This window comes from Myxocyprinus asiaticus, chromosome 10, assembly GCF_019703515.2.
Source record: "Myxocyprinus asiaticus isolate MX2 ecotype Aquarium Trade chromosome 10, UBuf_Myxa_2, whole genome shotgun sequence".
Classification (NCBI taxonomy): domain Eukaryota; kingdom Metazoa; phylum Chordata; class Actinopteri; order Cypriniformes; family Catostomidae; genus Myxocyprinus; species Myxocyprinus asiaticus.
The window spans coordinates 29859097-29875753 of record NC_059353.1 but is presented as its reverse complement, the minus strand read 5'-3'; the positions used below and the strand labels follow the sequence as shown (position 1 = coordinate 29875753).

Below are 16657 nucleotides of genomic sequence, written 5' to 3'. Positions count from 1 at the left end.
CATACACTCACTTAGCACTTTATTAGGAACTCTATGGTCCTAATAAAGTGCCTGACATGGTCTTCTGCTGTTGTAGCCCATCCGCCTCAAGGTTCGACTTGTTGTGCATTCTGAGATGCTATTCTGCTCACTACAATTTTACAGAGTGGTTATCTGAGTTACCATAGCCTTTCTGTCAGCTCGAACCAGTCTGGCCATTCTCCATTTACCTCTCTCATCAACAAGGCATTTCCGTCCGCAGAACTGCCGTTCACTGGATGTTTTTTGTTTTTGGCACCATTCTGAGTAAACTCTAGAGACTTTTGTGTGTGAAAATCCCAGGAGATCGGCGGTTACATAAACACTCAAACCAGCCTGGCTGGCACCAACAATCATGCCATGGTAGAAATCACTGAGATCACATTTTTTACCTATTCTGATGGTTGATGTGAACATTAACGGAAGCTCCTGACCCGTATCTGAATTATTTTATGCAGTGCATTTCTGCCACAAGATTGGCTGATTAGATAATCGCATGAATAAGTAGGTGTACAGGTGTTCCTAATAAAGTGCTCAGTGAGGGTATATACAAAGTATATACACACATTTCCTTAGATGTCTCTGTATGCAACAAAGAGAAAAACATTTCTCCAGACTGAGCTAAACTAAAGTTCAGGCTACATAGACTCATCCACAACATGTAGAATACAAACATATAAATGTATAGTCTATGCCACAAATGGCTCCAGAAAGATATTCCACATTTACAGAGAAAAACAACTGCTTTATAGTTAACACTTAAATATTACAGTTTAACTCTTACTGTGCAATATTTCTTCAGTAAACAATATTACGATTGGTCTTGCACATACAGTAGGGTCCAAAATCTGAGACCACGAAGTTATGTGAAAAATTTAAAACAAAGAAAAGTTATGAGATAAACTGGATTAGTAATATTTAAGATTTTAGCTCACTGATCAAATAAGCGCATCGAGATATTTTCACCATATTGACTCCTTTGTAGGACTAAGAAATTCTTAAATGCTAATTTTTATTATTAACATTTCTCTCAAATTGCCCTGCTGATAATTTGTATTATTATTATTATTAAATAAAAAGCAAAATACAAGCATTGTTACTAGTGATGTCAAGACTTTTTGGACCCCACTGCACATACACACACTATCCAAGTAAAGACCTGAACATAAAGCACTGGATTTTCAAAAGTGTTAGCATGCTTTCACTCACTTTGTGCCAATGGGACCAGAGGAAGTCGTCCACAATCACTGCCTTGTTTGGAACGTTTTTTTCTGGGTCTCCTCAGCATACCTTACCCCTTTCTCACCGTCTGATACCTGACTACTGCTAGACCTACACAGTCCTTAACTCAAACAGTTTAAATTTACAAAACTACAATTCAGAACAGCTATGTTCTTTGCTATACAACATAAATGCTTACTACTTCCCACGTACTACTGGAACAAGCTTTGTTACTGCCATGGAAAAAAAAAATTTATGGTATCTGTTTTTGTATTCAACAGTAACCTCTGCCAACACAGACACACACACTGTTTAAAGGAATATTCCGGGTTTGATACAAGTTAAGCTCAAAATATTGTGGCATAATATCGATTACCTCAAATGAATTTTGACTTGTTGAATTTCGACCCTCCTTTTCTTTTTTCTTCTTCTTTTTTTTCCCATATTTTCTCATACTTTGTCTTTTATTTTTTCCCGATTAACACTTTTTTTTATTATTGATTCCAATGCATGAAACAGAAAAGCAAAACATATATGCACAGAATCAAATTTTAACCATTATTCCGCCTCCCAATCCCCAACATAACCCCCAACAAACATCCCTGTGGTCAAAGCCAAATCACACACACTATATATATATATATATATATATATATATATATATATATATATATATATATATATATATACACACACACACATACATACAGTACTGTGCAAAAGTCTTGGGCACATAAGATGTTTCACAAAAGCATTTGTCTTAAGATGGTTATTTATATCTTCAGCTTTAGTGTGTCAATAGGAAATATAAATGTTAGACTCCCAAACATTACTTTTGCAAATAGAAAAGATTAGAATAGAAGAACAGGGAGCCCTGCAACAGATGTCATGAACACCACAAAGACCCCCACTGAACATCATGTCAGTCTGAGATTACGTAAAAAGACAGAAGCATTTGAGACAGCCTAAACAGATAGAAGAACTGTGGTGAATTCTCCAAAAAGCTTGGAACATCCTATCTGCCAATAACCAAGAAAAACTGTGTCCAGGTGTATCTAGGAGAGTTGGTGCTGTTTTAAAGGCAAAGGTGGTCACACCAAATATTGATTTAGCTTTTTTATGTTTACTGGACTTTGTATGACATTAAGTGATAAATGAAAACTATTTATGTCATTATTTTTGAAGACATCCTCTTCTGCGACAAAATAGTATTATATCTGTATTTCAATCAGGTAAATTCTCTGAGGCCATTAGATGACATTCGGCATTTCAGCTCTGCCTCGGCACTTTTAATATTCCCTTCCAATTCCACGAGTTCTCATGCTTTGGATTTTTTGGTGAATGAGGCATACTGTATGATCCGGACCCTAAGAACCACCTTAAGTGCCTCCCAAGCCATGCCCACAGAGGATACTGAGGACCAGTTGGTCTCCATATAAACATTTATTTCAGCCTTTAACATTTGTTGGAATTCAGGATTTTGCAAAAGGGATACATTTAAGCACCAACTCTATGTTTTCCTTTTCTCCATATGTGGCAACACCTCTAAAAATACCAGGGCGTGATCTGAGACTAAAATGTTTCCAATTTAGCAATCAACAACAGATGAAATGAGGGGCTTAGATATATATATATATATATATATATATATATATATATATATATATATATTTATATAAAGCTATTCTAGAGTAAATCTTATGGACTGATGAACAAAATGTATAGTCCCTACCAGATGGGTTCAAAAGTCTCCAAATATCTGTAAGACCATATCCTGTGAAGCATCAAATTTGCTCTAGGGGTTTGCACACTTTTGCTTCACTATGATCAAGGACTGAGTCCATCAAAAGATTAAAGTCTCCACCCAATATTATATCATGAGGGGTGCCAGCGGCTCGCAACATCCCTTCAAGATCTATAAAAAAGCCCTGATCATCAATGTTAGGTGCGTAAATATTAGCCAAAATAAGACTTCCATGAATTTTTGCTAAAACAATTATGACTCTTCCTAATTTATCTTTAATCTGTTAGAGACATTTGAATTGCAGATGTTTACTTATCAATGTAATGACTCCCCTGCTCTTACTTGAGCCAGCACTAAAGAAAACCTGTCCACCCCATATCTTCCCAAATTTTTCAGCTTCCTGCGGGGAAAGATGTGTTTCTTGAAGAAACACTATATCATATTTCTTACGCTTAAGAGAAATAACCTTCCTTCTTTTTATGGGGTGCCCCAACCCATTCCACGTGGAGAGAGACAATCCACTCATATTAATATTTGACATTTTGACATATAAGAAAAAATTGATTGTGTGTCAAAAGCACAACATTAGTGCAACATTCAAACCCCAAACTTCCCCCAGAACCAAACAAACAGAAGAAAAACGTGTGCATTATCCCCGCGCACGACAGCGCCAACTGGTGTCCATCCCTCTAAACTCAAACAGTCCATGTATGCCTATGACAGCCCCCGCGACAACTTTGCCATCGGATTGCTCAAATCCGGTGTTTCTATAAAAACTTTGTGAGACAGAATTACACAACAAAAGATAATCTTTAAAACAAACTCCAGCCAATAGGCTGCTTCCCCCAAGCAATCAGACTTTTGAACTCTTGATCGCTCACGATACATATATCAGCACCGCACTTTATTAGCCTCAGATTGGACTCACATGTTATACTTCTCTTAATAACACCCTGGCAAGTGGCTATCAACTGACAGCTGAATGTCAACACAACACTTCATATTTATTTCCACTGATTACATGGGGAGGGGGGTACAGTGAATTTTTGTTGTATACAGTCTTCTTATTTTGTGTATACTGTATATTCTGTATAATTTTAGGTGTATATTGTATATTGCGTTGTGTAACAAGATGTGTAAATTGTGTTATGTGTAAATCAGATGTTTATTGTAACTGTCATACTGCTATGTTGCTTGGAACTGCACCCAAGACTTTCACCCACTGTTGCACTTGTGTATATGGTTGAGTGACAATAAAGGGATTTGATTTGGATTTGATGTGATTGATTTGAATAAACACAAAGAGCGTATAGATTCATCCACAAAACTGTCCCGAAGGTGTTTTACGCCACAAAACAAACTCCAGCCACTGGAGGCACATGTCTGCCTTTAAACCCTCCAAAAATTGGCCTCATTCACTTTCATTGTAAGTGCTTCACTGTAACCTTGATTTTTACTGTTTTTAAAGGAGGGACGAGCTGAAAGTATTTTTTGTGGTAATCAATAGTTTGCCTCAAATGCTGTTGATTGAGCTTTCCTTTAAGTTGCCTCCAACAGGAATCTCACAGGAGACAATTTAAGATTTCTCTCTTAGTCTTTGGGCTTTAGAAAATGAGGACAAATACATTAATTTAGGCACAGACATATGGTCAGCACTGAGGAGGACATAAATACATCTCACTAAGTATTTACTATTTAGGTCGCCATTTACTTTCATTCAACAGCAGCTCATCCATGTTTTGAAAGACATGAGCATAAGTAAATGATAACAGAATTAACATTTTTGGACTAACTATACCTTTAAGTTCTTACACTGTCTCTGTGTGTAGCATGCACAAAGTCAGTCGTATTGTCATTTCTCTCATGCATAGTACATGAAGTGTGTCTAGGAATCAGGGTGTAGAACATTTCACACAGATTTTTCCAAGAAAAACAATTATCGTAGTGTCTAGTTCCCACAGACAATAAACACAAACAATGTACAAAAATTACAATAATAAGAGCATGGACATAATCATGATATTCAATATTCATGTTTCACATTAATGACCTGCAAATTCATACATCTCAGATCTCAGAGCTAAATAGGTAGATTACTCATTCAGAGTAATATTGAAAACCTGAATAGTACATATTTCCCATTGAGTATTAACTAAAGCTGGTATTTTCTCCATTCTGACTGGATACATAAAGTGGCAAAAATTATTTGACGCATATAACAGAAAATCAGCTTTGAAAAACAATCATGATCTCAGGTGATGCTTTACATGTTGTCAAAGAATTCATAATAATCCTTACCATTGAGAGGCAATTAAGAAAGGTATCTGTAAGCCACTCAATGTGTAAAGACATGTAAAACAACAAGTGTCACTATAGTGTCACTTACAGATACTCACATATGGTGAGTACTTACCAATGCTGTGAGCGACATTACTCAATCTGCGTTGTAGCTCTTGCACAGCCACCTTCTCTGCTTGCATCCAAATCATCGCCATCCTACTCTCCAGAGGGAAGGAGGACAGAGAATCTGGACACTATGAGACAGAAAAGAATATCACCCTCTGCCCTTCAGTGATAACCAGTTCAGCATCAGCACCACATAGACTTGGAAAGAGAGAGAGACGGGGGAGGGGCTCACAGATGACACCTACACAGTCAGCCAGTCTAAGAATATAACCAGTGGCCTGAACACGCATGTGCACATGGCTGGCATGGCATGATGGTCATGTCAGGACTATGCCGCCATCACCAGGATTCTTCTACTATTGCAGCACATCTCTGTGCGTCTAGAGTTTTGAAAGCAAAGAGGAAAAATGTAAAGACAGGATGTAATTGACTGATAACACAAATGAAGACTGTTTAGACTGACTAACTGTCAAACTGTTCAATAAAGGTACACAATTCATAATGAAGACATAATTGTCATCAAGGAAGTCTAAATACCTGGAATGTGCTATCCATTAGCATTCCCATTCATCTCAATGGCAGTTACTCAGCTGGCACATGACACCATGAAGAATGCAACCTGCATACTGTCATGCTTGCTAGTGATGGGTCGTGCATGAATGAGTACTCTCAGAGAATGATTCATTCATCTTTTCTTGGCTGTGCATGCGCAAAATTTATGGTAAGCATTTCGCTCATTTGACACGTGACAGCCGCATACGCTCTAAACAGGAAACAGAAATGATCGGTTCATCTCCCGAGTCTTCTGGTACGAATCTTTCATTCATTTTACACCTGAGAGGCTCTGTATTGGAAACAGAAATTAGTTCTACTCCCAACCTTCCTTAAATACAGGCGGTTAGTTAGATTTTATTCTTGCCCTTATAGTTACACAAAGTGTTTCTGGTCTTAAATTTTAGTTTCTTTATCTTTTGCCATTTATAACTTCGTGAATATTCTTTTCCGTAACACTGAATCTGGTGAAAAACAAAAGAGTTAGTTGCATTAAACTTTATCTGTGAGATAGCAAAAATAACATTAATAAAGCAAGATGTCTTAAATTCAAGCCATCCTAAACTGTATGTATGGATTTACAGCTTTTCTCTTCTCTTCAGAAAATATAATAAACTGCAAAATCTATGAGGAAAATCCACATTATTTACATGAATATTGAATTGATTTTGAATAAACTGTTTTATTTTTCCTTCATTATACCCCCTTTGTTTTATGATTTATGTCCTTCTTATGTCCTTGGTGTGAATTGTAGACCCAAACCAAGTATGCCTTTAAAATGTAACTTGTCACACAAGGGAAGCCTGCAAGTCTGAACTTTGATAAGTTTCAAAAGATACCTTCATAACAATGCAAACCCGCAAGACAGACAAACAAAATGAAAGAACTGATGCATACTGGAAGTTATAGTCAGAAAGTTGTCCCTATGCTCCTCCTCAGAGGCCTTCTATCCAGGGAAGCCTATAAGGTTAGCATAGCAATGCGTAACACGGTGGTCCTGTAGACATTCTATGCCTAGTACACTGGCAAGGTGACAAGATGCCATTTTTTTAAATAGATGTCTATGGAGATGCTTTGGTGTGCTGAATAAACTGCATTTGTGAGGAAACAGCTCATCACTTAATGAATTGACCGCCTTTATGCTAATCTTCAACATGTTTTACACTAAACCAGGGCCGTTTCATGCTATAAGCGGTATAAGTGACCGCTTAGGGCCCCTGAACCACCAGGGGTCCTCCAAGTAGGATTTCGCTTAGGGCCCCATATGCTCAGAAATGGCCCTGCACTAAACAATCCTTTTGGAATAAACTATGTGTGTCATAACACGCTAGTCCGGCTTGGGGAGTAACGGAATACTTGTAATAGTGTTACGTAATCAGGATACAACAATTGTGTAACTGTAATCCGTTACAGTAACAAAACAAAAAAAGCCAACGTATTCAGATTACAGTTACATTTGGTGAAAATTGGGATTACTAGCAGGATTCAAATTTTTAATTTATAAAAAAAAACAATAAACAAAACAAAAGATCCTCCTGACATAAAATGACTGCTGAAGCTGCTTGCTTTAGTACAGAATACAGATATGATCAGATGCACGCTAGAGATCTCTTCTGGTTCTCTCTCGTGAATCAAGTGAATCTGGCGCCAGTTAATAACATCTGTCTCACATCAACACTGTGCTTTTGAGGCAAACAAGGTCAAACCATTAAGGGCTGTTTCATCACAATGGCCACAGGAGAAATATGATTATTTTTGTGGAAATTCCGACATTCTTGTCTCTTCCATGGAGAAACGGGTAACAACATTACAGTTCAGAGCAATTTAGAGGCTACCTTCCAGTTGTGAAGATGCAATGATTTTCCAAGGACCCGACTTATAATTTATAGAAGTATTTAAAGGTAAGACCACATGAAAATCACATTAGCTAGGATGGCTAAAATTAGTCATAAATGTTCCCAAATTTCACCATCCGACCGTCTGTCGATCGTTTTCACAGGAGCAGGAATAGAAGCGGAGAAACTACAACTCCCCCCGGCGTACGGCCAGTATTCTGGTACATGTGACGCCTACTGTCGAAACTTTAGTGTGACTTCTCTTTAGTGTGTAAGTTGAAACTCTAAAGTTGTTCTCTGAAATAAGTTCATGCTGTAATGACAACAGTAATTGTGACAGCACTTCTTTTTTCTTTGTTAAAAAAATCCAGATTGTACACGAATACCAAATGAACTGAAAATGTAAAAGTTCTTAGTGAAAAAGTGCAATGGATAATTTATCTGATTTTGATACTTATTATAAATGTATTGTTAAAAACGGTTCAAAAGTATGGGTGAGGGAGAAATACTGGCAAATGTAACATTTTAAAACTCAAAGAAAGTAGGAATAAGTAAATCAAGACACTAAAATCTATTCTTAAAACAATATTTTATTAATTTATTTTTTGTTATTAAAATCCTCCTTAAACATAAACATAGAATCACCCATAAATGTTAGCTGGTGATGTTTGACTGTGGATCGTGAGCAAGCAGCGGACAGACAGTGGAGGCACAGCATTAATAATAATGATGATAAAGAAGATAGCCTGTGATCTACCTGTTGCAGTTGGAAGTTAATGAATGGTCAGTGCCAATTAGTCTACATGCTAACTGCAATACATGGCAGAATTTAACTTGGTAGTGTTTTTGAATCTGAAGTATATCCTATCAGATTTTATTTAATGTTAACCAAGACATAATTCAGTGCATCTGTTCTAACTGTATTTGTTTGATGAGAAAATAAACCATTTTCTGTAACAGATTTGGTTAAAAATGCTACATTTTAACATATTCTGTTTTCCTAATGAGGCAGTGTCCCTGTTTTCCGTTTTTTTTTTTTCTTATATGCAGTACTGTGCAAACGTTTTAGGCACATAAGATGCTTCGCAAAAAAAATTGTCTTAAGATGGTTATTTATATTTTCAACTTTAGTGTGTCAATAGGAAATATAAATTTTAGACTCCCAAACATTTTTTACAAATAGAATAGAATTGAAGCCCTGCAACAGATGGCATGGTCCCCACAGAGCCCCCCTCTGAATATTGAGTCAGTCCGAGATTACACAGAAGCAATTGAGACCGTCTAAATAGATAGAAGAACTGTGGCAAATTCTCCAAGAAGCTTGGAACATCCTACCTGCCAACAACCACGAAAAACTGTTTCCAGGTGTACCTAGGATAACTGGTGCAGTTTTGAAGGCAAAGGTGGTCACACCAAATATTGATTTAGCTTTTTTTATGTTTACTGTACTTTGTATGACGTTAATTGATAAATGAAAACTATTTATGTCATTATTTTTGAAGACATCCTCACTATGCAACACTTTTCCCAAGTGCCTAAAACTTTTGCACAGTACTGTATATAATAGCTACATTACTCAGACATGGTTTGTTTGCATTCAGAAGGCGTGATTAAAAGTCTTCGAGAACATACTGCTTTTCTCTTGACTTTATTCACATATGCAATCTTGAGGCAATCAAAAAGTAACTAAAAGTAATCTTATTACATTATTTTCTATTGAGGTAACAGGAGTAAGTTACTGCTTACATTTTTACTAAGTAATCAGTATTTGTAACTGACTGCATTTAAAAAGTAACCCTCCCAACCCTGACGCTAGTTAATTGTTACGCTCTCAATTAATGGTAAAAGTACAGAGATTGCAGAGATAGAAGATCTCTGATTCAGCCGTCATGCTCCTACAGAGGGCCGAAGCTCGTCACGAACATACTGTATTGGCATAGACGCAGAACATGGAGACTGAGGGGCTTGCGGGGCGTGTGCCGGCATGAGTTCCACCTCAAATTCATCCTGCTCAACCTAATGGCCCTGCCGTGCCTCCTCATGTGATCCCTCGGGAGTCACTGAAGAGGTGGGTGGGAGGGCGCGTGAGACTGAATCGTCCCTTAGAATGAGGGCGATTCACGAGCGAAGCGTCTTGAGACTCATGCCCTCGCAGTGAGGGCAGTCTGTCTCTATGAGAGCGGTCTCTGCGTGGGCCAGACAGTGAATGCAGCTCTTTTAGAGAGATATAATATATATATATATATATATATGACACACTGGCAGCCAAAAGTTTGGAATAATGTACAGATTTTGCTCTTATGGAAAGAAATTGATACTTTTATCCACCAAAGTGGCATTCAGCTGATCACAATGTATAATCAGGACATTAATAATGTTAAAAATTACTATTACAATTTGAAAAAATGTTCAGAACTTCTTAAACTACTTCAAAGAGTTCTCATCAAAAAATCCTCCATGTGCAGCAATGACAGCTTTGCTGATCCTTGGCATTCTAGCTGTCAGTTTGTCCAGATACTCAGGTGACATTTCACCCCACGCTTCTTGTAGCCCTTGCAATAGATGTGGCTTGTCGGGCACTTCTCACACACCTTACAGTTTAGCTGATCCCACAAAAGCTCAATGGAGTTAAGATCCATAACACTCTTTTCCAATTATCTGTTTTCTTTTTGTTTTTCTGTTTCAAAAGTGGCTTTTTCTTTGCAATTCTTCCCATAAGTCCAGCACCCCCAAGTCTTCACTTTACTGTTGTACATGAAACTGGTGTTGAGCGGGTAGAATTCAATGAAGCTGTCAGCTGAGGACATGTGAGGTCTCTACAGTTCAAGTGAAATTATTCAACCCCCAAGACAGTAAGGATTTACAAAGGTAAGCTTTTCTGATGACCCAGAATTTTTAAACTTTACATCTATATCAGTTGAGTGACACATTCAAAGTCATAGTGTGAATATATAACCTAATATTTCTAAATAGCAGGATTTTTTTCAAATACAGCCATGTCATAATTATTCAACCCCTATTGCATGCAGCTGTTTCTTAAATATGTAAGGCTACACAAGTAATTGTTTTAAAACAAAATTAAGACATCAATCTGCAATGGCACTTATTTAAGTTTTAAAATATAAGTTTAGTGTTGTAAGCATAAATGTATTTCTATGCAAAACAAATGCAATTAAAAATAAGCTGTCTCAGAAGCTAATAGAGGAGATTATTTCATTACACAAGAAAGGTCATGGCTAAAAGTACATTTCCAAGGCACTTCAATTTCCAATAGACAAAATTGGCAGCACCATTCATACATGTTTTAAATATGGTACAACAGCAACCTTCTTGGGGTGTGGAAGAAAGCAAAACTTCACCAAGGGAAATGTTGACTTGAATATTCAAGAAGTAATTAGGAAAGACCCGTGGAGTCCTGGAAGAAGGTTTTATAGACATATGACACTAAACTGAAAATTAGTTTTAGACCCATGGGTCAGCAGTAAGTCTGGAGTAAGATGACAAGGTGATAAGATCTACACCATCCCCACAGTCAAGCATGGAGGTGGGTCAGTCATGTTATGGGGGTGTTTTGCGGCTGTAGGAAATGGCTATCCTGACTATGTGACTGACACCATGGATTCTTTAAGGTATCAGGCCATTTTGGCATGAAAAATGTGATGCCTTCAGTGTGTAAATTGAAGCTCGTGATCACTGGACTTTCCAGCAAGACAATAACACCAAGGATACATCCAAGTTGTCGTGGAATGTCCTTAAATGGCCCTTTCAGTCCATCATTAAAATCTCATTGCAAACCTTTGTTGGGATTTCAAGGAAGCAGTGGCAGCACAGAAACCAAAGAATGTCAATGAGCTGGAAGCTTTTGCTCATGAGAAATGTGTAAAAATTCTAATAGAGAGGTGTCCGAAGCCTGAGAACACTTACCTGAAACATGTATTTGCTCTTATTAAGGATAAAGGATGCTCCACAAATGATTGACTTTGGGGGTTGAATATTTTTGACATGACATTTGTGGAGAAAATTAGTTATTTTTTATTTTGAAATATGGGTAAACTGAACTCTTTGTTCTCAAAAATCACTCAAATGTGTATTTAAAATGTACTTTGACTGTTTACTGAGGTTTTAGTTGATGTGTTTTAATTCACATCACCAGAATGTCTCGCTGGTCAGGGGGGTTGAATAATTTCGATTGCAACTGTATTTCTCAAACTAGAGACTCTGATGTACTTATCCTCTTGTTTAGTTGTACATCTGGCCTTCTACATCTCTTTCTGTCCTTGTTAGAGCCAGTTGTCCTTTGTCTTTGAAGACTGTAGTATACACCTTTATATGAAATCTTCAGTATTTTGGCAGTTTCAAGCATGATTGAAAACAATGATTGACTGACAAGTTTCTAGAGAACACGGTTTCTTTTTTGCCATTTTTGACCTAATATTGACCTTAAGACATGCCAGTCTATTGCATACTGTGACAACTCAAAAACAAACACAATGTTAAGCTTCATTTAATGAACCAAATAGCTTTCAACTGTGTTTTATATAATGGCAAGTGATTTTCTAGTACCAAATTAGCAATATAGCATGATTACTCAAGAATAAGGTGTTGGAGTGATGGCTGCAAGAAATGGGGCCTGTCTAGATTTGATCAAAAATGACTTTTTTCAAATAGTGATGGGTCGTTCATGAATGATTAGTCCATTTTGAATGAATCTTTTATGTGACTCAGAAGAACGAGTAGTCTCAGAGAGTGATCCGTTCATTTTGTGTTGGCCGCGCATGCGCATTGCGAAACCTCTGTTCATTTGTTACGTGAAAACCACACAGGCGCTGTACAGGAAACCGAAATGATTAGTTCACCTTTCAACTCTTTTGGTCTGAGTCGTTCGTTCTTTTGCCATGTGACAGCCGTATACGCTATGCATTGCTCACACAAGTAACAGAAAGATTAGTTCACCTCTCGAGTCTTCTTGTCCAAGTCGTTCGTTCTTTTGTCATGTGACAGCCGTATATGTTATGCATGTGTGTGCATAGTGTATTTGGCTGTCACATGACAAAAGAACGAACGAATTGGACAAGAAAGTTCCAGAGGTGAACTAATCTTTCTGTTTCTCATAATTTGACTTTGGCTGCATTATTTGGCTGAATTTTTTCCTCATTGGGACTATAATCAAAGTTTGTGTAAGTAGATGTGTTGGGGGATTTGGCTATTGAAAAGTTAACATTTTAATTTTAATTAAGCTCAAATGAATGAAATGACAAATAAAGATTCGTTCATTTTGCTGAACGAGACTCAAAGCTCCAAGTCAGTAAAATGATCGATCTTCCCATCACTAACAGTGATGGTGCTGTTTTTTACATCAGTGTGAAAAATAGGCCTCAGATGGAACAATGTGACCTTGATGCTTGCTTATCTGCTTTGTATGTTTTCGGTACTGTCTTGATCACAAAATGAACTTGGCAAGAATGTACTTCTGTAAGCGAGAGGAAACAACCCCATATATGGAGGATTGAGAAAGTTCGAGGTGGGGGGTGTAACCAGCCTTGTGTGACAAGAAACATATAACCTCATGTTTTCCTTTAATAAATCGAAGAACTGCTTGTGACATTCTGTGTCCGTGTATTTCTTCCCACCGGTGAATTCATCTCCTGATTGAAGAGTGACTGCGAGGAAGACAGAATAAAGCATCTGAATCATATTTTACTAACAGTCCTGGTGTCAGAAAGTGGGGTATCTCCAGACAGGTAAGATCTTTTTAATAATTTATCTGCCTGTCTGTGAGATATCAATTGTTATAAAAAGATTAAAGTAAAACTCCTTGTATCTCTACGATGGTCAGGATCCGTCTGTGACACAACTGCGGTATGTGTCACTAGTCGAAGAACGATAATTCACAAAAACCACGGTCAGATCTTACGAGAGGTGAGGATCTTTTTTTTTGGACTGTTAAAAGGGCCAGTCCTGTGGATGAAGTGCACGGATTCCACTAACAGTCAGTACAAGTTTCACTGCCGCATTCACTCTTCGTGATAGGAATGAACTTTGATAAAATCAGAGAATTGTTCATACCAAAAACCAAAACAAGAGACAATTTTGTTGTTTGAACAAAATGGGACAAACAATAAGTAGACCAATACGAGGCGAAACGCCCGTATATTGGATGTTTAGAAATGAATGAATGAATGAATGAACGAACGTTATGCGTTGTGTTGAAATAATGTGCATAATAGCACCTACCTGGTGAGTTGTATGCACAGTCAGTGGATGTGAAAGCACAACTCATTCTGCATCCTGTACCATCATCGCTGTTGCAGCCACTGCTCGCAGACAACCAGGGAAGCCCTTTGCAACCAGATCCAGTGTTTTAGATAAATACGCCACCGGGCAGTAAGAACCCCCGTGTTCCTGGGCAAGGATTGCAACAGCAGTACCCCCAGCCTCATGCATGTACAGATGGAAAGGCTTGCTGTAGTCTGTAAGACCCAGCACTGGTGGTTTCCCAAGGCGTTACTTCAGATGTAGTCCATTGGATTGCATCATCATTGTTCAGTGTTGCGAATGATGCATTCCACTTTAACTAGTGATCTAGACATCAAAATTTTGCAAGCAAACCCAACAGCACACGACTTAGAGCATTGGGCAGCCAATGAGGTATCAGATGATAGGGGACTGCTAAAAGACAAAACAAAAAGGATTAGCACTACCAACATCAGCAATAGTGCTGTTGTGCAGACATTTTAAATATGTGATATGCTATGATAAAGAAAAGGTGATACAGACGATCAATGAATTGTATTGCATTGCAAATGTGAGAAAAAGTCTCTTTAATTGTAGACGCGTGCTTAGTGTGTGTAAAAAATAACAGAACAATAAAAGAGAGGTTGACTAAGGCATGCCTGGAAACAGGCCGAAAATGGGTAGATATACTACCAGCAGTCTTAACAGAGATAAGAATGACTCCATCAGCAACAACAAGACTGTCTCCATTTGAAATAATAATGGGTAGGCCTTTCCCAACCCCTTGGGTCAAAGGGCGCACATGCTCTTTGTTTACAGGTGATTTGAAGGTGGTAGTAGCTGATTACGTGGATTCCCTTGTCAAAACATTGAATTGCACAAATGGTGATGTTTCTTTTTCTCTCCCTCTGCCCACAGAAAAGCACACTCACCCATTTGTTCCAAACCAGCAGGTCCTAGTGAAGTGCCTGAAACCAACGAAGGTCGGTGAGCACAAGTATCTGGGTCCAACAACGGATCTAGCGGTAACCAGGACAGGGATACTGACAGATCTGCAACCACAGCGGATACACGCAAGCCACGTGAAGCCTGCACCTGGGGAGAGCCTGACTATTTCGAAAGCGAACAGTGAAAGTACTGGAGGAGCTGAACATGCAGCGCCAGTGCCTAACCGGGAACTTGAGAATTAGAAGGGATGAAGACATGGATAGATAGATAGATGAGACATGGATAGATGATGTTGATGCACCACATACCTATGCTACCAATTTGTGGTGGAAACTAGCTAACTTTACTGCAAAAAACACAGGAAAGAAAGGTAGTTGTTATGTATGTACGCATATGCTGCATAGTGCATCTACACAAGCGGTAAATGTACACTGCTCTGCCGGAATTGTGGACAGGTAGATGTGCCATGGTAGAATTAAATGACCACACCATGATGGTCTGAGCTATTGAGAAAACAACATACAGAAGAAGGAGAAATAGTCTAAATAGACCCAATAACACACCGAGAGAAAACAGATTATGGACAGTAACGGAGAAATTCTTTGGAGCACTGTTCCCACAAGTGGGTGTTGCAGTAATACAGAAAGAAGTTAAAATGACTAGATATGAACTGATATCATTCATAAATTCGACAAAAACAACGATTGACGCAATAAGCCAAGAACTAAAAGGCCTAAGATTAACAGCGCTACAAAATAGACTGGTCCTTGACCTGTTAACAGCTGCCAGTGGAAGAATTTATGTAAGCAAGAGGAAACAACCCCATATATGGAGGATTGAGAAAGTTCGAGGTGGGGGGTGTAACCAGCCTTGTGTGACAAGAAACATATAATCTCAAGCTTTCCTTTAATAAATCGAAGAACTGCTTGTGACATTCTGTGTCCGTGTATTTCTTCCCACCGGTGAATTCATCTCCTGATCGAAGAGTGACTGTGAGGAAGACAGAATAAAGCATCCGAAACGTATTTTACTAACAATCAGTAATGTCCTGACTATGTGATCAGTTGAATGCCACTTTGGTGAATTAAAGTACCAATTTCCTTCCGAAACAGCAAAATCTGTACATTATTCCCAACTTTTGGCCACCAGTGTAATATATATATATATATATATATATATATATATATATATATATATATATATATATATATATATATACACACATACAAACACACATTCATAGACACAGTAACACAATAGCTTATAAGGATACAAAACTGCTGCCAAAGGGAATCAGGAAGCTGAAGTGGCCCGTTCATCAGCGAAGCATCAAGCGGCGAGGCGGAGTAAATGTTTGCGGAACACTGCTGGAGAGCGGAGAGTCTTCTCGTTGTCGTGAAGATCCCGCCCACTGACTCGTGTATGTCAACGGCGAAGTAGTAGAAGGCCTCTAGACCAGAGCTGAATTGCTGTGGTGAAAAAAGGAAATTCTGAGGAATGTTGTTTGCGCGCCTGCTTTTATAGCGGACAGCTTCACGCTTAAAAGGACGGGTCTCAAACACCATAGCCAATATTAGAATATTGCCATAATTGTAGAAGGGTTTCAACTAGGTCCTTTAGAAGGACACTCCCCATATGCGTCAGCAGGACACAATGTCAAGTGTACTGAGTCCTAAGGGAACCCCATTTTACAAACCAA

General features: G+C 38.2%; 1 protein-coding gene across 5 annotated transcripts in view; it reads right to left on the bottom strand.

Annotated features, from left to right (window-relative positions):
- The window catches only part of LOC127446797 (guanine nucleotide exchange factor DBS-like), an 86556-nt gene extending 71627 nt beyond the window's left edge, over positions 1-14929 (bottom strand). For 4 of the 5 annotated variants that reach the window (XR_007898249.1, XM_051708013.1, XM_051708014.1 and 1 more), the window contains exons 1-3: positions 5927-9388; positions 5635-5769; positions 5397-5517 (exon numbers count right to left, since the gene is read on the bottom strand). Coding sequence is in view for 4 of the 5 variants with exons in the window: in XM_051708013.1 (XP_051563973.1) it covers positions 5397-5517; positions 5635-5679 (166 nt within the window). In the remaining variant the exon portion in view is untranslated. Of the gene's footprint in view, positions 1-5396; positions 5518-5634; positions 5770-5926; positions 9389-14010 lie in introns of those variants that run through there. The other variant, XM_051708012.1, reaches the window with a different exon arrangement.
- Between the last annotated feature and the right edge of the window lie 1728 nt (positions 14930-16657).